Source organism: Arvicola amphibius, chromosome 1 (assembly GCF_903992535.2).
Source record: "Arvicola amphibius chromosome 1, mArvAmp1.2, whole genome shotgun sequence".
Classification (NCBI taxonomy): Eukaryota; Metazoa; Chordata; class Mammalia; order Rodentia; family Cricetidae; genus Arvicola; species Arvicola amphibius.
The window spans coordinates 1949323-1975563 of NC_052047.1; the positions used below are offsets into that span (position 1 = coordinate 1949323).

At 40.2% G+C, this 26241-nt stretch overlaps 1 protein-coding gene across 8 annotated transcripts in view; it reads left to right on the forward strand.

Moving 5' to 3' along the window:
* The window catches only part of Hfm1 (helicase for meiosis 1), an 83463-nt gene that overhangs the window by 15386 nt on the left and 41836 nt on the right, over nucleotides 1-26241 (forward strand). For 7 of the 8 annotated variants that reach the window (XR_005286298.1, XR_005286299.1, XM_038338010.1 and 4 more), the window contains 14 exons: nucleotides 5089-5159; nucleotides 5586-5718; nucleotides 6897-7048; nucleotides 7737-7814; nucleotides 8028-8183; nucleotides 14948-15148; nucleotides 15234-15322; nucleotides 17661-17704; nucleotides 18326-18427; nucleotides 18783-18928; nucleotides 20160-20254; nucleotides 20932-21065; nucleotides 24484-24531; nucleotides 25635-25715. Coding sequence is in view for 6 of the 8 variants with exons in the window: in XM_038338010.1 (XP_038193938.1) it covers nucleotides 5089-5159; nucleotides 5586-5718; nucleotides 6897-7048; nucleotides 7737-7814; nucleotides 8028-8183; nucleotides 14948-15148; nucleotides 15234-15322; nucleotides 17661-17704; nucleotides 18326-18427; nucleotides 18783-18928; nucleotides 20160-20254; nucleotides 20932-21065; nucleotides 24484-24531; nucleotides 25635-25715 (1530 nt within the window). In the remaining 2 variants the exon portion in view is untranslated. The remainder of the gene's footprint in view (nucleotides 1-5088; nucleotides 5160-5585; nucleotides 5719-6896; nucleotides 7049-7736; nucleotides 7815-8027; nucleotides 8184-14947; nucleotides 15149-15233; nucleotides 15323-17660; nucleotides 17705-18325; nucleotides 18428-18782; nucleotides 18929-20159; nucleotides 20255-20931; nucleotides 21066-24483; nucleotides 24532-25634; nucleotides 25716-26241) is intronic. The other variant, XM_038338045.1, reaches the window with a different exon arrangement.

Below are 26241 nucleotides of genomic sequence, written 5' to 3' on the forward strand. Positions count from 1 at the left end.
TAAAAGAAAGCATTTAATTGGGCTTCCAGTTTCAGAAGGTTAAGAATCAACCATGGCAGGGCGGAACAGCAAAGCATCTGAGAGCTCACATCTTGATCAGCATGTGGAAAGCAGAGAGAGAGAGCCTAAGAATGACACACCTTCTCCAACACCTCCTAATCCTTCCTAAACAGTCCCACAAACAGAGAACAAATCTCAGAATCAAGTAAAAGCTGGATTGGAATGGTAGCCTGTCGTGGAACTAGAAAGGTGGAGAAAGAATCACCAGAGCAAGCTGACCAGCTAGAAAGGCCTAAAGCAGCAAGCTCCAGTATATCAGTAAGAGAACCGCCTCAATATATGAAGTAGAGAGCTAAGAAAAAAAAAATCACTTGAAGTCAGCTTCTGGGGCGCCACATTGTGGTAGATTGAAAGAAAATAGCCCCCAAAGTGAGTGGCACTATTACAAGGTATGGCTTTGTTGGAGGAAGTGTGTCACTATAGGGGTGGGCTTTGAGGTCTCCTAGCTCAGGCTACTCCCAGTTGTCACAGACCACTTCCTGTTGTTTCTGAATCGAGATGCAAGGACTCTTAGCTCCAGCACCATGTCTGCCTACATGCCATCATGTCCCACTATAGTAACAGGACTGAACCTCTGAAACTGTAGGCCAGCCCCAATTAAATGTTTTTTCTTTATAAGAATTGCTGTGGTCATGGTGTCTCTTCAAAGAAATAGAAACCCTAACTAAGACACACATATGTATTTGCACCAGTAGAAGGGGAACATAAATACTTTCATAGTAGGCAATTAACTATTATCTAGTTAGTCCTAAATATCCCATCTCTGAGGACTAGCTTTCATAGTACCAGAAAGCACCATGCAAGCTTCCAAGAGGGAGCAACCAACTGATCAGCTGTGAACCACATCAACAACCAGCACAGCACAATGACCACAAGGTGCAATGTGGCTCATACGCCTTGTAACCAGCAGCTCTGAAGACCTGCTCGGTGAGAGAGAAATCATGCTGATCCTGGAAACCTAGCTCACAACTCAATGAAGTCATGGATCTCAGAGGAGAACCTACAGCCATTGCTTTACCAAACCAGCACAATCCTGCCCAGCATTCTAAACTTTACCTACAGATAAGTGTAGTCTTCGCTCTTAACAAGAAAGCTTGTGTGAATTCTGTTTGGTCCTAATAATAAAAACCCAGAGTCAGATATCGGGGTAAATGCTGAGAGATCAGAGAAGTAAAGGAGCCAGCCACTAAAGAGACCTTTTGCCTCTATCAAATCCTCAGACCGAAGGGAGCAAAATCCTGCTCTACAAATCCTCAGACTGAATTCTCAGCTCCTGTCTCCTCCTGCCTTATAGCGTCTCTCCGTGCAGACATATCACTTCCTGTCTCTACCTCCTTAGTGCTGGGATTAATGGTGTGAGCCTTCACCACCTGGCTCTGTTTCTCTTTCAGACTGGATCAATCCTGTGTAGCCCAGGGTGGCCTTGAACTCACAGAGATCCACCTGTCTCTGCCTCCTGAGTGCTGGGATTAAAGGTGTGTGCCACCACTGCCTGGCCTCTGTGGCTAACTAGTGGCTTAGCTCCACACTCCGATCTCAGGCAAGCTGTATTTGTTAGATCATAAACAAAATATCAACACAGAAACTTCTCTTTGCAGCAGAGACAGAGACTATTACAGAAAACCACAACCAATCAAATTGCAGAGTAGTGGGGTCCAGTCCCAATGAATATATCTACAAAACACTCTCACACTTAGGGCTCAAAGAATATTGCAGAAGAGGAGCAGAAAGCCTGTAAGAGTTTCCTGTCAGAGTGTGGCTCCTAGTAACTGCACTCATAAAGTGCGGGCAGCATGGCTACCCAGACATGAGCTGAGCAAGGATGCCACCAACAGACGTGGCAACATGGATGGGCAAATCCCAGGAAGAACGATAGGCAGCAGAGGAAAGCTGGGAGGGAGAGCACACCAATCGTTTGTTCAGTGCCAACAACCTGAAGACATATAACAAATAACATCATAAAGAAGACATATACACAAATAACATCATAAAGGCCCAACGGGTAGTTTTTATAAATGTTTACTATATAGACACATGTATGCATGCAGTGATGGTAAAAAAGAGGCCATGGATTGAAGGAGGGTGGGGGCGGGATGTATATGAAAGACTTTGGAGGGATAAGAGGGAAGGGAAAAATTTAATTATATCTCAAAAATGTAATTAAAATATTTTCTGATTATCTCCATGATGGGAAGTTCTTTCGTTAGAAACATCCTCGTAACTTAATACTATCAGTTTTAAAGATTTTTCATGTTAAAGCAGTACACTGAAGCAGTGCTACAGGCACCGTCTGCTGTCTGAATTTGTATCCACTGGCTTATTTTCTAACAGCTTCCTATACTGCCAGATTCACTGATCTGGTGTGCTTCGTTATTTAAAAGTATGTGTTCAGAGTAAAAGAAGTGTTTGTGGGTTGCTTAGTCTTGTGTATTTGCGGTTCTCTCTCAGTATGTTGCTCTTGGTGAGATTGCTCTGGCTGTCGTATGCCAGCTCAGTTGTGCTGACATCCCCAGTGTAGCAGTAACTGCAGTAGTGCTGCAACAAGAGAAAAGTGTGATGTTGGGTGCTCGCCGTGATGAGAGAGGCTGGGTGCTCGCCGTGATGAGAGAGGCTGGGTGCTCGCCGTGATGAGAGAGGCTGGGTGCTCGCCGTGATGAGAGAGGTTGGGGTGCTCACTGTGATGACAGATGTTTTATTTAATGGCAGGGGTTTGTCGTGCACTGGGAGACTGAGTCTGCCTGTACTCCGAATCAAAGATTCGCTTTTGTGAATGTAAATTGATGCATACCTACTTAATGAGAGAAAAACCAGCATGATTGGCCACTCCTAGGCTTGTTATAAATAAATATTTTATATGGAGAAACTTCCTTGCAGGAAAATATGATTCTTTAGAATGCTGATGGACTAACTCTAAATTTTGAGGGTTTTTGTCACATATTTTCAAATATGTTTTTTAAAGTTTTTATTTTCATTTGTGTTTGTGTGTGTAGTTGTATATATTATAGCATGCTGGAAGTAAAATGAAGATTTAGAAATTAACCATTTGGTTTAATAAGTGCAAACCTACATTGTTAGGCACTGTTCTGGACTTGTGGGATATGGCAATTAAGAAAAGAGAGTGAGTCTTTGTCTGTGAGTTATTATTCTCACAGTGGGGGACGGGGGAGAGAAAAACCTGGACAGTAGCACTCTGTAAAATGTCTTATGATACTTTAGAAGGCGATGAGTTCTGTGGGGAAAGAAAAAGTAGAGTAGGAAAAGAATTAAATTGAGGCTGCTGGAATTGAAGACTGAAGATACAGAATTTAATAAAACAAAGAGGACACACCTAAGACAGTGAGAAGTGAGCAGTAAGGTGGAAGAATAAAGGAAGCTGGGACAAGAATGAGGCATGGGGCAGAGGAGGATGTCATGGCAGGTGAGGCGTGAGGCTGATGATGTCATGGTAGGCGTGAGGCTGATGATGTCATGGCAGGCGTGAGGCTGATGATGACGTCATGGCAGGCGTGAGGCTGATCCTTTGGAGAGTGCAGGAGATGAGTATGAAGTCAGAAGAAGACGATCGGAAATGAGACAGGAAGGGCTAGTGAGAGATGGGATGAATGGACGGAAAGGGGGAATTTAGACAGAAAAGTCATATAATCTGTTTTAAAAGCATTACTGCAGCAACCCATGAGTATTTAAATCCCTCATAAAAATAGTTTTTAGACAACTATGTTTGTTCTTTCAAATATATGTTTTAAATTTTCATTTGTGTGTATGTGTATGTATGTATACCTGCTTGTCTGTATATGCACTACCTGCATGAAGATGTTCGTAGAGGCCAAAAGAGGGCAATGGATCCCCTGGAACTGGATCACACATGTTTGGGAGCCACACGATTTTGGTGTTAGGACAGAATTCGGGTTCTCTTCAAAAGCGACAGTACTCTTACCTAGTGAGCCGCTGTCCTGCCCCAGTGCGTCCTGAAGGCCTCCCTCTAGGAGCTCCTTTTCTGTAGCATGCTCATCTAGTAGTGCATCTGTGCGTAGTGCCAATAAGTGTAGCTGATCAGTTGCAACTTCACCATTAAAATATCCAGAATCTGGCAGTAACGCCTCACCTTGGGGATGGGATAATTATGTACTGTCCTGTTAATATTTTTTTTTTTTTTGGTTTTTCGAGACAGGGTTTCTCTGTGGCTTTGGAGCCTGTCCTGGAACTAGCTCTTGTAGACCAGGCTGGTCTCGAACTCACAGAGATCCGCCTGCCTCTGCCTCCCGAGTGCTGGGATTAAAGGCGTGCGCCACCACCGCCCGGCACCCTGTTAATATTTTTAAACTTTGTAACAATCCAAGTTCATTTTACTGAGCAAATATGCTGATAATTATAATTAAATAAAACAACACAAATAATATAAAAATGCAGAGATTCAAGATTAACCAGAATCACTCCTATTAATGAAATGCAGTCAAAAATTAGTTAATAAGTGAAAATTTGAACATTAACAGCAACATAAAAATTAAGTGTCTTAGTCAGGACAAGAAACAGACCAAGAGTAGCTCTAACAGGCGTGTCTCCATGTGTTCAGTCTCCATCATTGATAACTCTCAAACTATATTCCTTATATCAGGCATGTTTAGAATAAGGAGTGTGGAAACAAAGTAGAATAATTTCCATTACTTTATTAACTTTAAAAAATCGTATTTTATTTGTATGTGTGTTTTGCCTATGTGTGTGCATGTTGTACCACATGTGTGCCCGGTGCCTGACAATGTCAGGAGAAGGCATCAGGTTCCGTGTAGCTTGAACTTTGGCTATGAACCACTATGTTGGTGGTAGGAATCGAACCCGACTTTTCTGCAAGAGCAAGTGTTCTTAACTGCCCAGTCATCTCTCCAGCTTCCTTCCATTAATTCTCAAGATGCCAAACGGCAATTGTTAAAACCTTCTCATTGGATAAGGTCAATAGCATTAAAACTGAGTTCTTAAATTAAAAGTAAACATTTCTAAATTCTGAAATATTTAACTCCTTAATGTTATTCTAAGCGGCAAAATTTAGGAGTATATTCAAAGAATTCCCTTACTTCAACTATATACAATCCAAAGCCTTTGATGATGTAAGTATTTTATAATTATTTACGTATCTTCTCTTCTCACTAACTGTGACTCTCTGAGGAGAGGGAATAGTCACTACCACATTCAATTACTAGCACATTTTAGGAGATTAGAAGATCCTTGTTAAGTGAGTGCATGTGAGTCACATAGGTGGACTGGCTTGTATTTGTTAAGTTTATTCTAATTTCTTTTAAGGGTAAAGGAGTGGTTTTCTCTTAGATCCAGCATTCATTTTGACAAAATAGTATGATATGGCAAGAATATGTTGTTTTTGCGGTTGAAATGTCCAGCGCACACCACACTTAGCAATTGTAGAGGTAAATGTATTTGAAGCAATATTTCTAATCTTAAAGCATGTCTTCCAGAATATTGAGAATGTAAATAAAAATTCTATGTATTAATAATCTGTTGACTTTTTTTTCTCTTAGATTCTTTACACAGATAGGAATTTTGTGATTTGTGCCCCCACTGGTTCTGGGAAAACTGTATTGTTTGAACTTGCAATAACTAGATTGTTAATGGAAGTTCCATTGCCATGGTCCAACATGAAGATTGTTTACAGTGAGTATATGTTATAAAAATATTGATTAATTATAATCAGAGAGTGAAGCAGAAATGAAGTCAATTCAGAGCGTAGAGATTATCATTTGGTAGCTTGGTAGCTCATACATTAAGAAGTTGTTAATTTATGTGTGTGTGGTACTCTGAATGAACCTGTAGACAAGTGCTCAGTGCCTACAGGGTCTTTCTCTGTGTCTGGTGCAGACGCTGAGCTTGGGGAGAGCCTTGCACGTGCTAGGTAAGAGCTCTACCACTGAGTTGTAGCCCTGGCCCTCTGTACATTTTAATAAAAACAAGCCACAATTGGCTTCATCTGTTATATTAAATTTGAAGAACCTTTCTCCGGAATTGTACATAAAAATAATATTTGAGTTGAGGATTTGAACTTTACATTTTAAAAAAGAGGACAGTCAAGATATGGTATAGGCAGTCCTTCTATCTATGTGTTGCTTTCATTGGTTAATTAATAAAGAAACTGCTTGGCCTGATAGAGCAGAATATAGGTAGGCGGGGTAGACAGAACTGAATTCTGGGAGGAAGAAAGCAGGCACCAAGATTGCTGCCACAGAGGTAGCTGCCAGGTCAGACATGCTGAATTTTTTCTAGTAAGCCACCACCTCGTGGTGAAATACAGATTATTAGAAATGGGTTAAATCAAGATTGAGAGTTAGCCAATAAGAGGCTAGAGCTTATGGGCCAAGTAGTAATTTAATTAATACAATTTCTATGTGGTTATTTTGGGGGTTAAGCTATCTAGGCGGTGGGATGTGGCTCGCACCTTCTACAACAAAGATGAGCAAATAATCATATATTTCTCAATTGTAGAATTTTGTATAGAAACATTTGCTTCCTTTTTTGGGTGTATATTTCATAAGACTCCCCAAAGTAGTGTATGTACACAATTTAAAGAAATGACTGACAGGCCACAGGAGGCTTCACAGGAAAAAGCAACAGTCACTTGTCCATCTCTCCCCATCTTTACATTGCCTGAGCCGTCACTTCTGTCTCAAACTTAGCTCTTCTTGGCGATTGCTTTTTAGCTTACTGTGTTTGTTACCTTATCAATATTACATAGCAATAATAAATACACACTTATTTTTAGACTAATTTTATTAACTAGATCTTGAGAAAACAATTTTAAAATTGCACTGGTGTTCAAAATAAATGTATTATTTTAGTGGCACCAATAAAAGCCCTTTGTAGTCAGCGGTTTGATGACTGGAAAGAAAAATTTGGATCAATGGGCTTGAATTGTAAAGAACTTACTGGAGATACAGTAATGGATGACCTATTTGAAATTCAACATACCCATATAATTATGACGACTCCAGTAAGTATTATTTGTTTTATTATTTACTTGAAAATAAATTTGTTTGTCTTCATTAAGAAAAAATTGTTAAAAGAAAATGCCAAGTACAAGCATGTATTTGTAATGTAGACAAATTACCATAAAAGTACTATTATCCAGGTTATGGAGAGAATATCCATGGATAAAAAACATGTAAGAGAAATGATCTATGAGCAGTGAATAAACAAACCAGTTTGTAGTTGTGGATAATCTGTAACTGTGTCTTTTCCTTATATTCATTTGCCCAAGTATGTTGTAGAAGTAATACCTTGATAGGGCTTTAATATATGTAATTAATGGGTTGGGAGGGGGTTCACTGGGTAAGAGCCTTGGTTACTCTTCTGGAGGCCCTGAGTCTGACTCCCAGCACCCTCTCCTCTTAGGAGACGCACTACCTGCCCATGCTGTGCAGACATGAGTGCAGACAAAGCACCCACACATCAGGTGTGGATCGCGTAGCTTGACTTGTGATTATCTCAGACTGGAGACCTTGTATTTTAGGACTCTTAAAATCACTTCCGTAACTATTATTCTACGACTCTGGGGGAAATTTTAAGGAATCAACTGAAATGTTCTCCTTGTTTGTAATATGTCTGATAAAATTTATCAGTGTCTTAAACAATACTTGTAATTCCTTATCAGAATAAACTGCTTGTGTTTTTTCCTGTAGGAGAAGTGGGACAGCATGACCAGGAAGTGGAGAGACAACTCTTTAGTCCAGCTGGTTCGACTGTTTCTCATTGATGAGGTAGTGAACGTATTCACTTTCAGGGATAAGATAAATATAGAATGTTATTTAAAATGGATAGAAAGAAATGACATTTTCAGTAAAATAATGTTTCTAGTTCTTCAAATTGGAAAATATGTATTTTTTCAAGGAAAAAATAATACTGGGTATTTTGATTGACTAATTATATTTTTGGTTTTATACCTAATGATTCCCTCTTGATTTCTTACCTAGGTACATATTATAAAAGACGAAAACCGTGGTCCAATTCTTGAGGTTGTTGTTAGCAGAATGAAAACTGTCCAGTCTTCATCTAGGGCTTTACAGAATGCCAGCCCTGTCCCTATGAGATTTGTAGCTGTGTCTGCAACCATTCCCAATGTTGAGGACGTAAGTCACAATCTTCACTTGCTTCATGTTGCATTATGTATGGAGTATTTAGTCAATTTGGTCTCAGAGGAGATGGAACTTTCTGTCAGCCACTTAATGAATTGTAGTGATATTTTCTTTGCATTTTAGTAAACAAAGCTTGCCTGAAGATTAGAATGCACAGCTAAGACACTAGATGCCAGGCAGTGGTGGCACACACCTTTAAGCCCATGTTTGGGAGTCACACACCTTTAATCCTGGTACTAGGGAGGTGGAGACAGGAGCCATATGGCTGGGTGGAGAGAGCAATATAAAGGGGGAGTGACAGGAACTCACTGGAGTGTGGAGTCTGCAGTTTGGTGGAGACACAGTGCAGTCTAGGTAGTCTTAGGATTGCCCCTTTGATCTGAGCATAGTAAAGGTAAAAGGTCTATCTAGTGGCTTACAGCTCTGCTTCTCTGTTCTCTGAAATCTATAGAGGTTAAAGTGGAAGATCAAAGATCACTAGTCTTAACTGAGAGACCTTTTACCTCTAATGAATGTTTGGATGTCATTTGTAGACAGAAGTTTCTATCCCACCCAGTCCCGTATCCATTTAGTCCCAAAGAAACAAACAGAGGCTTATATTGGTTATAAAATGTTTGGCCTATTAGCTCAGGCTTGTTAATAACTAGCTCTTACAACTTAACCCATATTTCTTGTCATGTTTAGCCACGTGTCTTGGTACCTTTTCTCAGTAAGGCATTCTCATCTTGCTTCCTCTGAGTCTGACTGGTGACTGTTTCTTTCCTCTTCTCAGAATTCTCTTAATCGATTGCCCTGACCATACTTCCTGCCTGGCTACTGGCCAATGGGCATTTTATTAATTAAAGAAATACGAGCGACAAATCTTTACATTGTACAAAAGCATTATCCCACAACTTAACTGAGACCAAGGGTTTAGCTGCTGGATTTTTCTTATTCATGCTACAATAAATTTAGTATATGTAGAAAGTTAATGCTAGATTTCATTGGTATAACAAAATTATGGCCATAAAATTTGATAAAATTTAATAAAATATTTTCAATGCAATGCAAATCTGTTACTTGCTTTTATTTAAAATTCTTAGTTTTCACTTATTTTGGACACCTTGTAACTTGGATAGTAATGTGTGATGATCACTGAATGAGCTGACTTTTTTTTTTTTTTGGTTGTTCAAGACAGGGTTTCTCTTTGTAACAGTCCTGACTGTCCTGGAACTCTTTCTGTAGATCATGCTGGACTTGAACTCACAGAGATCTGCCTGCCTCTGCCTCCCCAGTGCTAGGACTAAAGACATGCATCAATCACTACCACCCTGGCTAGAATGAGCTGATTCTTTTTTGTATAACAGAATGTGGTGGAGGAGAAAAAGCAATGGCTGAAGTGACCATTCCCTCCCTCAGTTCTGTGCCCTGTATGTGGCAGCATGAGTGGCTGTTACAAAAGGACAGATATGTGGACCTGTCCTTATGTAACCATGAAGATAATTTCATGGTTATTGGAACATGGTGTTTAGACCAAGAGCTGTTTGCTGTATTATACGTTCTATAATAATATATGACTTTTTCTTTAATTCCCAAACAAACTTTTCTTTTTATTATATGTGTGTAGGTGTTTTGTTTGCATGTGTGTTTGTGCATGTTTGGTGCTCTTGGAGGTCAGAAGAAGGCATTGGATCCTTTAGAACTGGAGTTACAGATGCTTGTGAGCCACTGTGTGGGTGCTGGGAATTGAACTCATGTCCTCTGGAAGAACAGCCAGTGCTCTTAACCTGTGAGCCATCTTTTCAACCCTAGGCAAACTTCTTAAAAGCTAGTAGATAGTCTTACTGTTTGTCACTCCTGTTTACTTCTCAGCCTATTATGTTTTGGGTACTACTTAGAAACTATTTTTGTAAATAGTTGCTATATTGTCTCTTCCAATAGTAAATTTTGTTTTTTTATCTTTAAATTTCTTCTTAAAATTACAACTGGTTTTGTTCATGTTCAGGAACAGTATAGAATTTTTACTGTTTTAAGCAGGTAGACAAAGTATAGATGGCAAAAATTTCTGTGCACACAGATAAGCACTGGAGAAGCCAGAAAAAGTTAAACACTCAGATTATTGCTTCAAAGGAATGAGGTTGTAACTGGAGGGTTCTGTCCTGCCCACCAGTCCCTAAATAACCACTCTGAGGATTAATATTAATTACAAACTGTTTGGCCTATTAGCTCAGGCTTATTACTAACTAGCTCTTACAACTTAAATTAACCCACTTCTATTATTCCTCATTTTACCATGAGGCTCATGGCTTGTTACCTCACATCTTGCTTCCCCAGTGACTACTGGCGTCTCTCAGACTGTGCCTTCTTTTTCCCTGTATCTTTATTTGGATTTCTCATCTGGCTGTATTCTGTTTGGCTACTGGCAAAATCGGCTTCTTTATTATTAACCAATATAAAACATATTTACATCATACAGAAGGACACCCCACATGATGAGGTACTTAGCTGTTTCTCCTGGAATGCTGGGGGAGAATCTAGTTCATAATTAGATCCTTTGTTATCTGTTGAGTCAGGTTCTGTCCCATATTCCCCAGGATTTGTTTTGCTTATCCCAGACCCTTCTGCCCTAAATCTTGAGCATTATATCTAGGCCATAAAACCCTTCTTTATGAGTGATGTTACTTGTACTTTATGATAGCCTAAGTGACTTCTGTGTTACCATAGGGCCAAGTGAATCAACAGTACCTATCTTTGTGGAAGAAGCCAGATGTACTTTGTAAAGAATTTCAATGTAGACATGTCTTATTTTGTTGTTTGAGAGGGGCTGTGCAGGTGTCAGTGCAGGTGGTGGTCTGCAAAGAGGTGACAATGAACTTAGTTCAGATGGCTCCTCAGTGTGGATCAGACTTGGGGAGTCTGATGCCAGGCAGTTCTTTGTCAGCATATGTGAGACAGTACAATTTGGAAAACATTTCTGGGCAACAACCATTCCTGTTTCAGATCCCCAGGAAGCCATCATTCCAGTTCCAGGTGCACAGTGAAGCATATGGTGTGACTACTTGAAAACTCCTGTACAGAGTGCACGTGACCACGAGGGTGGGTTCTACAGCTAAAGGGTCTAGGAACTGGTGTGGTCTCTCACCAAGGTAGCAGAGAGGTCAGCAGGCTATAAAGTACTGTGACACCCTAAGAATGGGTTCTGTTGACAAGGAATAGAGATCAAGTAGTGACCCCCTAAGGATGGGTTCTGTTGACAAGGAGATAGAGATAAAGGTCTAAGGAGGGAAGAGTCTGGGGTAGACATTCTTGGGGGTTTGGGGAGGTCTGGCTCCACATAGAGTGAGGGTCACCAGTTCATTAACAATATCCCCTCCCAACTCTCTGGGAGGGAAGACAGGTATTTTATCTCCTCCACTGAGAAGAGAGGCCTCAGTGTTTAACATTCCTGGCTTCCCTAGCAATCTGTAGGCACAACAACCTTTGTGCCGGTAGCATTTGTTCACTTGGGACTGAGTTAATTGTTATAAGAATTTTTTTCCAAAATTGTGCGGTGCTTAAATATAGCTAAAATAAATTAATTGATGTCAGACTCTTGAAGTTTGGCCCAGCACCAGTTACCTAAGTTGGGCTGAACTGAGTCTCATTCTCACCTCACCTGGGTCCTTTCCGGCTGGCTGTGCAGCCTGCAGGAACCTTCGCAACAGGGTCTCAGTGGGAGGCCCTGACTGACCTGGAACTCACAGGGGTCTCTATGCCTTTGCCTCTGAATATTGTGATTAAAGGCACATACCACCATGCCCCAGACAGTTTTGACTTATATAAAAAGAATAAACTTGAAATGTACAGAATGTTCTTCTATGTTTACATGTGTATCAGCCTGTTTTCTGTGGCTGTAACAAAATACCTAAAGCTGGACAGTTGATTTTTAAAAGAAGCTTATTCGCATAGTTAGGAAAAATAAGACTTTAAGGTTGAGTGACTTCATTTGTTCAGCCCAGTGGCTGCCCTCCTGGCTGCCTCATAACTTGACAAATGACTCATAGTGAGCCAAAGAGACTCAGGTGATGGAGAAGGGTTTCTATCAATTTGTTGATTTCATTGGTTAATTAATAAAGAAAACTGCTTGGCCTGATAGGTCAGAACATAGGTGGGTGGAGTAGACAGAACAGAATGCTGGGAAGAAGGGAAGTGAGCCAGACATCATGGGGCCAGCCACCAGGTCAGACATACTGAATCTTTCCCAGTAAGTCACCACCTTGTGGTGCTACACACATTAGTAGAAATGGGTTAAGCAAGATATGAGAGTTAGCCAGTAAGAGGCTAGAGCTAATGGGCCAAGCAGTGTTTAAATGAATATAGTCTGTGTGTTGTTATTTCGGGTGTAAAGCTAGCCATGCAGGAGCCAGGCGGGACGAAAAGCAGGCCTGCTCACCTCATCACTACACTCGGGTCAGACTTGCTCTTTTGTCTGCACCTCCAGCCTCACGATGCCAGGGAAGTACTCTGCCCCGATGTACATCCCCTGCATTCTTTCTCAGTACATTGTCTCACCCTGTAGCTCAGGCAGGCCTTAAATTTTATATTTTTCCCACCACAGCCACACAAATCTCTGGGGTCCCGGGCTCGCAGCACCAGAGCTAAGTAGACTCACCCTGACTTCCTCTGTGAGACCAGCGCCCTCTTCTCCAGGGGTGGCGTCCACAATGACATAATCACCTTGCAGTAGGGTTTATTTTTAAAGATTCTCTCCCTACATTGTTGCTACACTGGGACCAGGCTTCTAACATATAAACCCTTGGAAACATGTACAAAGTACATCTTTACCATAGCATCATGGAATCATTATACATAGCTTTTGTTTTACCTATAAACATTCCCATGTTATCAAATATTCTTTACTTTTTGTGGTTTTACTTTTGTATATTTATCTAACCTACTAATATAGTGTTATTTTCCTTTCTCTGTTATAAACAGTGCTGAAGTTAATATATCTTTGAAAATATTCATACTTATTTCCTTAGCATGATATGGAGTAAAATAACTAAGTAAAAGGCTAGTTTCAACTTTCAGGAGACATTGCCTTCAATAATGTTACATTCATATATATAAAAAGTCATTCCTCTATTTCCTGTTACCAGCTATTTTTATCCTAGTACTAGATAGCATAATAATGAAATTATTTTTATAATAATAAATATATCTCAAATGTACATACTTATTTTAAGGCTTTTACTTCAATGATTTTTTAACTGAGTGAAGTATTTTAATATTGACAACTACATTAAAAACAAGTCTGTGATACCCTTTACCTTTTTTCACACTGAGGTACTGTTTTTTTATTGGTTTATAGCAATTCTTATAAAAATACCATCACATTCTTAAGACTTTCTTCATTGTGGTAATCACTGGTTCTGTGAACACTGCTTTTGTGTAATAAGGAGGAGGCCACTTGTTTATTTCCCAACTGTTCAAACTCCTGAAATAATCACACAGAAACTGTATTATATAAAGCATTGCTTGGCCTCTTAGCTTTAGCTTCTTATTGGCTAACTCTTACCTCTTAATTCAACCCATTTCTAGTAAGCTGTGTATCACCATGTGGCTGTGGTTTACCAACTAAAGTTCTATCTGGCTTCAGCGGGCTCCATGGCTTCTCTCTGACTCTGCCTACTTTCTCCCAGCATTCAGTTTAGTCTTCCCTGCCTAGCTCTGTTCTCCCCTATCAGGACAAGCCAGTTTCTTTTTTTATTAAAGCAACACAGACAGAAGGGCCTCCCACACCAATTTCATTTTGTTTCTCTTGTCCTTTCTCTCAGTTTTCCTCTGAACTAATCTTCTTTACCCTTGCCCACCCACTCCTCCAGAACCGCACATTCCTGTGTGTTCGGGTCCTGTCCCATAATAATCTTGCAACTATTTCTGTATTTCTGCCTGTGCAACAAGAAACCTTTCCCCAGCAAGAGCCAGTTTCATGGCAAGACATGGAGCCGTTACTAACTAGAGTACGGAAGGATGCGGACCTCATACCCCAGATTCAGGAGCTGATTAGTAATTCTAATACCGGGTCTCAATGCATTTCTGACACAGCCATCTCTCAAGTTTGTTTGGGGTTTGGAGTAGTGGGTCAGAGGTTAAGAACATGTCCTGATCTTCAGAGGACCACAGTTCAGTTGCAGGGCTCAGGTCAGGACCCTCACTGACTCCAGCTCCTTCTTCTGCCCCCTCAGGCAGACAACACGCACAAATAATAGGTAATAGATTAATTGAAATGAATCGTTTTTACTAATTATTGAAATGAATTGTTTTTATTAATTGTTTATTTTTAAAAAGCTTGTTGTTCTCTAATTCGAAGAACAGCATATTTTGGGTGGTAGCTCTGTTATTCTTTTGCTAGTATTTAAGGAAGTTCAAAGGTTTCAGCCATGTTTAAGGATAGTTCTGAACAACTAACTACCAGTGCCTATGGTGCCACGGGAACTTTGATTTTTTATGACCAAATTGATTTTAATTCTACTTTGGGCTCTTATAGGGGAAAGTAAAACAGAATACTAATAACTTGTCAGAACTTTGCCGTGTGAGTGTTTATGATCTTGAAATGCTGCTATTGGTGGTAGCATTTACTAACATATCTATAAAATAGTAGCAGGGAAATATGCAATGTTGGCAAAAGATGATTTGATTAAATATTTTTAGACCTTGACTTTAAAGTGGTCTAAATTTTTAGCTCTAGAACTTTCCTAGAAAATAGAACGTAATGTGCAGGCTTCCTTTTTTTCCAGATCGCAGAGTGGCTTTCGGACGGTGAGAAACCTGCGGTGTATCTGAGAATGGATGAGAGCCACAGACCTGTGAAACTTCAGAAAGTGGTCCTGGGCTTTCCCTGCAGCAGTAACCAAACGGAATTTAAGTTTGACTTAGCCCTCAACTATAAAGTGTACAGTGTTATACGGACTTACTCCGATCAGAAGCCCACACTTGTGGTATGGATTATTACTTGCTGGTTTTGTGTGTGATGCTCAGTGTTTAACCTGATTGATTTGACAGAATTCACTAATTTACTTCCAGTTTTGTGCAACAAGGAAAGGTGTGCAGCAGGCTGCTTCTGTTCTTGTGAAAGACGCTAAATTTATTATCTCCATGGGACAGAAACTCAGGTTTGTCCTTTAATTCGTTCTCAGAAGTGGGAGGACTTCTGGGGATCATTTAGGAGAGATGAGAGTATCTTGGGCACTCTCATCTTGATATCTACAAGCCTAGGATTCTGACCCGCACAGTAAAAATAGTAGTGGCTTTACAGATTGGGCAAGAAAATGTAAAAGGAGAATGAACACCACAAGCACAGGTCTAAGGAAAAGAGGCCCTAGGTAGTCATAAGTAGTTCGGAGCCCTTTGCTTGTAGGGAGTGCACACCATGTTCAAGTTGTGCTGTCCCCTGTAGTCAGAAGTAAGACGTGGCCACTAGAACCTTACCTCCTTGTCCAAAGGCTGATTCTGAAAGCAGCGTTGGAAGATGTGTGGAATTCTTTTGCTATGGGAGCCTCATTTGCATAGACACAGCCCTCTCAGGCAAATACTTCCTGCTGTGTCCTTAGCTGAATTCACCAAGGAGACTGAAATGTGCAGGCTGTAGGGGCATGGACCTCCTCTCTGTCACGCACGCAGCGTCTTGAACAGGAACATTTCCTCTTCTTACCTCGTTAGTTAAGGAAAGTTTCCTTGACTCTTTTCTTCTGTCTCCCACCACATTTAATCTTTATTCCTTTTTTCAGCTTTGAATTAAGTTTTTCAGCAGTGAAGTACCAGAATTGGAAGGAGTGTGACATTAGAGACACAAACATAAATTGCACACTCCACTTCCATCTCTGTCGCACCATGGGCCTGTCTCTCAACTTCAGTTTATAAAGCTTTCTCTTTTCTTTCCTTTCTGCATGAGACTGTTTTCAGCACTGGAGACAGCTCTACGGCTCTGTTCACAAGGGCAGGCAGGCTGGCAGGAGTTACATGCTCAGTCTTCCAGTGTCAATTCTTTGTTTACTGTATTTTGGAAACAGAGTCTGACTGTGTAGCCCTGGCTGGCCTCAAATTTGCAGTCTTGCCTCAGCCTCCTGAATGCTAGAATAACAGTGTGTATCACCGTCTTGGGATCAGTTAGCTTCAATATCTTAACCAGTCTCAGTATGAGTATAAACTACCTTATAATAATTTGATAGTCACATATGGCGACATTCCTACAGATCCTGTGTGTAGTGCAGTTCCTGTCGCTAGTAACACGGCATGTCTTCTTGCCTACTCTTTGTTCTGTTGTGAATCTGTAAAGAAAATTGTGACTGAGAAAATTGTACCTCATAGTTTCATATCTGCAGTAAGGAAATAGAAAGCAATATGGGGCTTCTTAGATGTGCTCAAGAGCCAAGCTTACCAACCGTCCACATACTTGAGAATACCTAGAATTCCTTTCCAAAACTATCAAACCTCTTTAAGGACTTCCCCATCTCCTTTAGTTTTCTTTACATAGTAAATATGTCCTTGAATATATGCCATTGGCAGGGAGACACATGTAATGCAATAAAAAGTTTGTCTGTTTTCTTTGTTCCACTTGCTAATGATGTAGCAGCTTTAAAAGTTGCCCTTTTCCTCATCCCTTGGACACTTGGAATTGAAGTAGAGCCTGTGAAGGCTGAACGGGCTTTGTTGCTGACAGCCTCCCCAGCCCTATCTTTGCTTTAATTTTGCAGCATGGGTACTGCTTGTGCTTGCAGTCCTTCTGCCTTCTAATGGGGGACTCTTATTGATTAATAAAGAAACTGCCTTGGCTTTTTGATAGGGCAGGATTTAGATAGGTGGAGTAGACAGAACAGAATGCTGGGAAGAAGGGAAGTGAGGCAGACGTGATGAAGCTCCGGCCCAAGATGGATGTGGGTTAGAATCTTCCTGGTAAGCCACCACCTCATGGTGCTACACACATTACTAAATATGGGTTAAAGCAAGATGCGAGAATTAGGTAATAAGAGGCTGAAACTAATGGGCCAGGCAGTGTTTAAATGAATACAGTTTATGTGTTGTTATTTCCGGGGCTAAGCTAGCCATGCCGGAGCTGGGCAGGACACAAAGCAGGCCTGCTGGCCTCATCCACCACACCCTCCATCTTCTGCTGTGCTTGGAGGTTGCTCTCCCACCAGTTCCCAAATAACCACTCGGAGGCTCAATATTACTTTTAAATTCTTGGCTGATAGCTTTCAATACTTTCCACTGCTATAGAGTGGATTCCCTTACTATTGGAAGCATGCCAGAACAAAATTGTAAAAAGTATATGGGTAAAGTTTTTCTTTAATAAATCTTGTCAGAACTTGTGGTTCTTGTTTACTTGTTTTTTAAGATAGCTTTCAGATGATGGCATTGTGAAAGTCATTTATTTTTATTTTTAAAATAATAGACTATTTCAGACTTTGCTAATGTTATAGGGAATAATTTATTAATTTTATATTTTAAAAGGTTACAGAAGTCTGCATATTCTATAAGGGATTCAAAACTCAAAGGTAGGTTTAAAGACAATTTTCTTTTTGGTCTGGAAACTGAACTTGGAGCCCTTAGGCATGTCAGGCCAAACATTCTACCACAGAACCATACCTCCAACCTAGAGATAACTGAATAGCATGTTTAAATATAGATACACAGGTCAGTGCTGGAGAAGTGGGAGCAGTGGCTGACGGGTGTGTTCCTGCTGCAGATGTCGTGGTGTATGGTGTCGGTTATCACTGTGCTAGGATGGGTGTGAAGTGGGAGCAGTAGCTGACGGGTGTGTTCCTGCTGCAGATGTCATGGTGTATGGTGTCAGTTATCACCATGCTAGGATGGGTGTGAAGTGGGAGCAGTGGCTGACGGGTGTGTTCCTGCTGCAGATGTCGTGGTGTATGGTGTCGGTTATCACTGTGCTGGGATGGGTGTGAAGTGGGAGCAGTGGCTGACAGGTGTGTTCCTGCTGCAGATGTCATGGTGTATGGTGTCAGTTATCACCATGCTAGGATGAGTGTGAAGTGGGAGCAGTGGCTGACGGGTGTGTTCCTGCTGCAGATATCGTGGTGTATGGTGTCGGTTATCACTGTGCTGGGATGGGTGTGAAGTGGGAGCAGTGGCTGACAGGTGTGTTCCTGCTGCAGATGTTGTTGTGTATGGTGTCGGCTATCACCATGCTGGTTTGGAGCTGTCAGATAGGAAACTGGTTGAAGAACTGTTTACTTCTGGAGATCTCCCAGTTCTCTGTAAGTAAAACATATTTCTTGCATATATTAAAATGTTTTGGAAAATTATTTTTAAGAGGAAAAGCTTAAGTGTTCTGATGAATTTCTTCCAAGAACTGAAAAAGAGCTGTGAATGCAGGTATCACACTAACCTCCTTGGCAAAGTTAATTCTTAACATTTAATTGAATATGGTGCAATATGAAAAGATCTTATTAGCTATTTTATTTTTAGGGTACATTATTGTTTTAGATTATAAAGTCCTATATTCCTTTTTCTAAATTTAGTTTTATGCCATTTATATCAGTATATCTTTTATAAGAAACACCTTCCTAGGATAATAAAGTTATATCCCTTGATTATTTTCCAATCTGATAGTTACCACGAGTACTCTTGCCATGGGAGTGAACTTGCCGGCGCACCTGGTAGTTATAAAGTCTACCATGCACTACAGTGGAGGCGTGTTTGAGGAGTACAGCGAGACAGACATTCTGCAGATGATTGGGAGAGCTGGCAGACCTCAGGTGAGGGGTGATTGCTTTCTCTTTTTAACATTTTAAATATAGCAAAGAAGGGGGGTTGTGTGTTTTTAATTTGCATTTTATAAATAATGTAATTTAAAAATCAGCTTTAATGGAAGAACAAACAAGACTCACTCACTGAGATTAGAAGAGTTTCAGTGCTCTTCCTATCCCGACCCTGTCTGAACTACTCTGTTTCTGTAGTGGTGATTGTCGCTGCCTCCTCACTTGTGAAGGAGCCTTTGTTTCCCTCTGAGTCACTCTCAGGTGTTTGCAAACCAAGCCAGCAGTTTTCTTTTATTATTGATTTTTATTGAGCTCTACCTTTTTCTCTGCTCCCCTTCCTGCCTCTCCCCTTCCCTTCAACCCTCTCCTAAGGTCCCCATGCTCCCAATTTACTCAGGAGATCTTGTCTCTTTCTACTTCCTGTTTTTTTAAGGTTTATTTATTATGTATACAGTGTTCTGTCTGCATGTATGCCTGCAGGCCAGAATAGGGCTTTAGAACTCGTTGTCAGTGGCTGTGAGCCACTATGTGATTGCTGGGAATTTAACTCAGGACCTCTGGAAGAGCAGCCAGTGCTCTTAACCTCTGAGCCATCTCTCCAGCCCCTCTAAACTACTCTCTGAATGTAAGTGGATGTGCGAGTGAGTGTACTGATAAAGGAATTTTCTTTTTTGAGACAGGGCTTTGCTGTAGCTTTAGAGCCAGGCCTGGAACTTGCTCTTGTATACCAGGCTGGCCTCGAACTCACAAAGATCCACAGCCCCGGGATGGCACCACTCACAGAGTGTTAGAACCTCCCACATCAATCACTAAATAAGAAGATGCCCTGCAGGATTGCCTACGGCCCAGTCTTTCGGAGGTGTTTTTTTCCTAAAGGAGGTGCCCACCTCCCAGATGACTTTAGCTTGTGTCAAGTTGACACAATACTCATCAGCAAATATGGAAACTATACTAAATCTTAAGTTTTTATTTCAGTTTACAAGATTTGACATTAACATTGTCAAAATTATGTTCCATTGAAACAAAAGTGGAATTTGCAGTTATACTCTTGGGAGAGTTTTTAATTAAACTTTTTGTAAATATTAAAATTCAGAAGCAGATTTGAGTCCTTTGGCCTGCTAAGGCCAGGAACCTTTCAGTGTGACATGTAAGTTCCGAGGAGAGGTTGGCCCCGTACGTGTTCGTGTTCTAGTCTTTGCTGACCTCTGTGCTTTGGCTACTGTTGCAGTTTGACACGGCAGCTACTGCAGTTATTATGACCCGGTTAAGCACAAGAGAGAAGTATGTTCAGATGTTAGCGTGTAACGACACCGTAGAAAGCAGGTAACAAAGAACAGTTCAGAAAGGAAATTAAACTAATGTGACTTGTCGTTTCCTTTACTATATGGGAAGGAATTTGGTTGGGGAGTTTTCTAAGGCTGTTTTCTTGAAATAATCTTAACAATTTAACTATAAAGCATGTCATTTAAGGAATTAAATAGTTTTATTTATTGACAACATAGCTTTATTTGGTGTTGGTTTTTAGCACACAATAGTACATATCTTTGTTATAAAGTCCTAAAAGGTAAAAAGGTCTTGCTAATTATCATTCTATTATAACTTAAGAGTATTAAATTTGTAATAACTCACTTTTAATAAGAGAAAAAATTTCACACCTTAAACTTTGTTTTATAATGAGAGAATATGAATGTCTGGGACTGTTTTCAGTATGTCGTAAGTGCACCTCTTTGGGGAAAATCAGACATAATCTACAACCACACTACTATCACCGTGCTGACTTCTTATACAAAAATGTATCTTCTAGAACTATGAAATAATGAGAAATCTCAGATTTTTAAGATGTTGAACTGACTTTTTAAAATTTCCTCCTATATTTTTGAAAATTACTTTTCATGAATTATTAAAGTAGCAACTAGCATATATTATATATTATTAAAGTTTAAAAAGTAAGTTTTATGTTTTTGAAATTCACATTAGTAATGCAGAGTCTCCCCCATTAGTTTGCACAGACATCTTATCGAGCATCTAAACGCAGAGATAGTGCTGCACACCATCACAGACGTGAACATTGCTCTGGACTGGATCCGATCGACCCTCCTGTACATCAGAGCTCTGAAGAACCCTTCTCACTACGGTTTGTTACTTTGACCTAGAAATTCAAACATTTTTCAAACCAACTGGGTTCTTATTTATAATGTTAGAAGATAGATTACAGAAACTAATAAGCAACAGGAAAAATAGTTACCAGTCCCCAATGTGTTCAGAGGCAAGAGTGGACGAAAATGAGAACACACTGTCTGCTCTATGTTTTTTAATGTTTTTAATGTTTTAAAATGAATGCTGTTAAAAATGGACTCAATGAAAAAACCTTAAGTACCTAAATTAATTTAAAATAAGTTAAAGTTTTAAGTTTTGAATCTTTTTTATATTTATCATTTAGCTGCTCTCTTGTTCTAAATTTGTGACTATTAATTTTTCAATTTTAAGAACATAAAGCAAATAAGGTATAATTTTATTTTCCATCTTTTAATGCAAGCCAAATCCCATTGCACTAGTTTTCCAACAAATTACTTAAAACATAACTTCAAGGAACAGCCAGAATTTATTATCTTGTGCGGTCTATGAAGCCTAGCGTCAGCCAGTGTCATCGACACGTCTGTCAAGGCTGCAGTTATTTGAAGGCTGTGGCAGGGCCTGAAGACTCTCATCCAAGAAGGCTGTGTCATGCAGCTCTTGGTTGGAGGCTTAGTTGTTTCAATGTGGACTTTCCCTGTATCTCTCTTCCTGCAAGATGAATAATACAAGAAAGACTCATTAAATAAAAACTGCATTTTCTTGTTTGTAGCCATGGTCACACATTATCACTTATTTTAAAACAAGTTACTATTCCTGGCCACATGACGGGAAGAAGGATTAAAGAATTCAACTTTTGAAGGCAAGATTATCAAAATTCTTATGAACATCTTTAAAGAGATAAGTTCTTGCTCTGTAACCTGCAAACTGCGGATCACAGAAATCTCCCGCCTTGGCTGCTCAACACTTAGAGCTGCGGCCACTGCTTCCGTCTGTGGATTATTCTGCTGTCCGCACTGCTCTTTGTAGTCCCCCAAATGTCCTGGAGGCTTTCTCATCAGTTGACTTTTAGACCCACGTATAAAGTGGGGCTCCTCTAGGAGCCATCGAGCTTTCTTACTCTTCTTCCTGCCCACTGCCCTCCCTGCCTCCACCTCCACCTGGTGCCGAGACGTCACCTGATCCATCACCTTCTCCCACCACCCTAAGAGCTCCTCTCAAGGTCTACCTTCATCACACACACGCTCAGATCTGGGTAGACATGCACGCACATGATAGAAATGTAGCCTTGGGCTTTCTGAGCTTGGCTTATTTCACTTAAACACAGTGTCTCCAGTTCCGTTCATTTTCCTGCAAATGTCATGATTTCATTTCTCTTTATGGGCGGAAAAATGTAGTGTATAGATTACTGTACTTTCTCTATCCATTCATCTGTTGATGAACATCCCATTTCCTTCTGTTGTGATGAACACAGCAATGTACATGGATAAGCATGTGTCTCTGTGTAGTATGTTGGCTAAGAGTCTTTTGTGTATTACCTAGGAGTGGTAAAACTGGGTCATAACCTGTTTCTTAAATAAATACCTAAACATTTGTTTCTTCTACTCACATATTTTTGTGTGTGTGTGTGTCTGTGTGAGTGCTCATGTACAGGTGGGTGGGGTGAGTGCTCCAGGTAGTGAGAGCCTCCATGTCCTCCTCTGCTACTCTCTCTAGCTGAACCTGCAGCTCATGTTGTCTCAGCTGGGGCGGAAGATAGGCAGCCCAGTCATCCTCCTGCCCCCCCCCCCCCCTTGGAGCTGTGTTTATGGGCTTGTGTAGGATGCTCAGCTCGTCCTGTAGATACTGGGATCCGAATTCCAGTACTCATGACTGAACAGCAAGCCTTCTTTTTTGTTGTTTTTGTTTGTTTCTGTTTCCCTGTGTAGCCCTGGCTGTCCTGGAACTCGCTTTGTAGACCAGGCTGGCCTTGAATTCACAGAGATCCCTCTTCCTCTGCCTCCCAGGTGCTGGGATTGAAGGTGTGTGCCACCACTACCCGGCCAGCAAGCTTTCCTAACTGAGGGACATTTCTCTAGCCTACCACCCCTTTTTTGAGGAACTTCCACACTGACTAGGAAGCTTTTAAAAATAGCTAATAACATTCCATGTTAGCTGTGTATTATTTCTGTGTTTGTGTATGGGGCATTGGTTGTGTGTGCACCTGAGTGCAGGTGCCCACAGAGCCCAGAAGAGGACATCAGATCCCCTGGAGCTAGCGTTACAGGCAGTTGTGAGCTGCTGACATGGGTGCTGGGAACAAACTCAGCCCTCTGAGCTCTCAACAGCCCCATGTGTCGTTTCTAAGGCGTTCTAGTTGGTGAGCATGTTCATCCTAAACTTATCTGCTGTTATCAACGATGCACTTCCACATGTGTGAATTCATTTGCATGCTAAATTCTTGGAAATGAAGTTTCTAGATCAGCTGGTACATGCATTTTAAAATGTAATAGCTGTTGCTAAGCTGCTGTCCCTAAGAGGTTACATAGCAGTGAGCAGTGGCTGAGGGCACTGTGTCCCCAACCCTGCAGGCCTTCCTCACATCTCTTCATCCCTGTCACTCATCTGCACTTCCTTCTTCGCATGAGCACTTCATTTTATAGGGATTTTTGTATTGCATTATCACAGTAAACGGCACAAATATTAGGCATGGAAGTCGATTAAATATACACATATATATAATCACAGTCCAGCTCAGTATATAGAATATTTGATTTTTCCTTCCTTCCTTCCTTCCTTCCTTCCTTCCTTCCTTCCTTCTTTTCTTCCTTCCTTTTTTTTTTTTAAAAAATCTTTTTCAATTTAGAGTTTCTCCATGTAACAGCTCTGGCTGTCCTGGAACTTGCTTTGTAGACCAGACTGGCCTCAAACTTACAGAGATCCACCTGCCTCTGCCTCCTGAGTGCTGGGATTAAAAGCATGCACCACCACTGCCCAGCATGTCTTCAGTTTCCTTAATTCATAGTATTCATGAGATTGCCTCATGTAATTGAGTCTCTTGGTAATAATTTTGTTATTATAACCCCAGTTGTATCAAATATCTCACAGTTCAGTCAGCTGTTTTGTGGATGGAAAATAGATCATTTCCAAATTTTGATGTACACCCGCCTCAAGTGTACTTACCCCCACACAAATACACATGCACATAATTAAAAAATAGTAAAAATAAATCTTTAAAACTGACTCTACATGTTTTTGTTGAAATATTGTATTTCTGATTACTTAATACAGTTTTAAAAAACAAAATATAGCCAGTTGATATTGAAAAGATTTCAAAATAGTAGTTGTGTTCCATGAATAGTTGAGCCTCTGAGCTCATTAGATTGTGATTAGTCTATATGAAATGTAGATGCTCTTCTTTATGTGAAGCTTAAATTGAACCTATAAAGATTAATTAAGTACGTTCTATTTTTTAAAATAAAGTTTTATGACTTATGCAGGTTTTGTATCTGGATTGAACAAAGATGGAATCGAAGCAAAATTACAAGGTTAGATATATTTCCTTCTATTATCTCTATATATTATATAAATTCTTAGGAAAAATGTCAGTTACTAAAGAAATACAAATATGTAAATTACTTTTAAAAGTAAACTTATCTGGATAAAAAGTGTTGAATTATTCGTTTTCCATCACAAACTTGGCATGTGTAGCTTTTCTATATTTATTGAATAATTCTGTTAGAATATCTGCCCATATATCTATATATCTATATATCTGTATACTATATTAACTTGGCTTATTTGGGTTTTGTCATTAAAATGATCCCAATCTTTGAAAACATTGCTAATAAATGCTTTATTTTTCTTTCTAACCTTAATTTTAATTTAAAATATAATCCTAGATTTATTGTGGGGTTCTCATCCAAATCTGTGCAATATTTCCTTTTCAAATTTCAACTTTTTGAAATTTAACTTTAATATTTTATTATCTATCTTTAACCATAAAATTCAATAAGCATTTATAATTAAATATTAATGTGTCTTCATTGTGTTGAGACTTTCAGTAAAAACAAATTTTGATCTACTAAAATATTAACTTTAATTTGTTCTCTGAATATTTGTATATGGAAAATAAAAATGCAGAGATAAGGATAAAGTAATAAATTGTCTCACTTGAAGAATATACACGTTGCTGGGTGTGGTGTGTATACTTGTAATCCTAGTGCTCAAAAAGGTGCAGGAGGAGGACGGCAGGTGAGCTCCAGACAGGCAGGCCTGCGTGGAGTGAGCTCCAGACAGGCAGGCAGGCCTGCGTGGTGAGAGCTCCAGACAGGCAGGCTGCGTGGGGTGAGCTCCAGACAGGCAGGCCTGCGTGGGGTGAAGGATGCTGGGCGAAGTGCTTCCTGACAGTTCCCTTGGAGGTCTCCCTCAAGTCTCAGGATGGACATTTGCTACTTCCTAAATGATTATGATTCTTGGTCAGTAGCCTCTAAGAATTACAACAGAGTTTTTCTTACATTTTTTTTTCTTTTTAAAAGACTCCAGCTCTTCCAGAGCAGTTATGCTATAGCATACATATTTAATAGTAAATTCTATTTTCATGTCTTCCTTATTTTATGAAACTTAAAATGTGTTTTCTATAATTGAACAGAATTGTGTTTGAAGAATCTGAAAGATTTATCATCACTAGACTTAATAAAGATGGATGAAGATGTTTATTTCAAACCAACAGGTATTTTTCCTTATGATGTCATCGAGTTTAATGCTTGCTAAGACTAAAATTTAGACAACAGTAAATAGACTATCATTATTTTTAGCTGTAAGGTGTCAGTTCATGTAAGTCCCTTTTGAAACTACAACTTCTTGACGCAGGATTGATCTCACTGATTCTGGTGACTCTCAGCTGATGATTTGAAGTCATAGGCCAGTTATAACTAGTAAATTCCTCTGCCCCTTGAATGCACAACCATGGATTATCTGAGTGCCCACTTAGGTTCCACGTGCAGGAAAGTGGCATCGCCGCTCCCATCACGGGGTCTGTGAGCTCTGTGCCCCATGCTGGGAGACACAGTGAGCTCCAGCCTTTCTCACTCCTCTGCATGGCCCTCGACCTGCAGGCACAAGGCGGGACCCTCTGCTTCTGGCAGTGCTTGCCTACTGTGCATTGTGTGAGTTCACTGCAGCCTTGCTTCTAAAGACACACATGTACTTTGCATGGCTCATGATGTCACCCCATGCAACACTTACACACAGCCTTA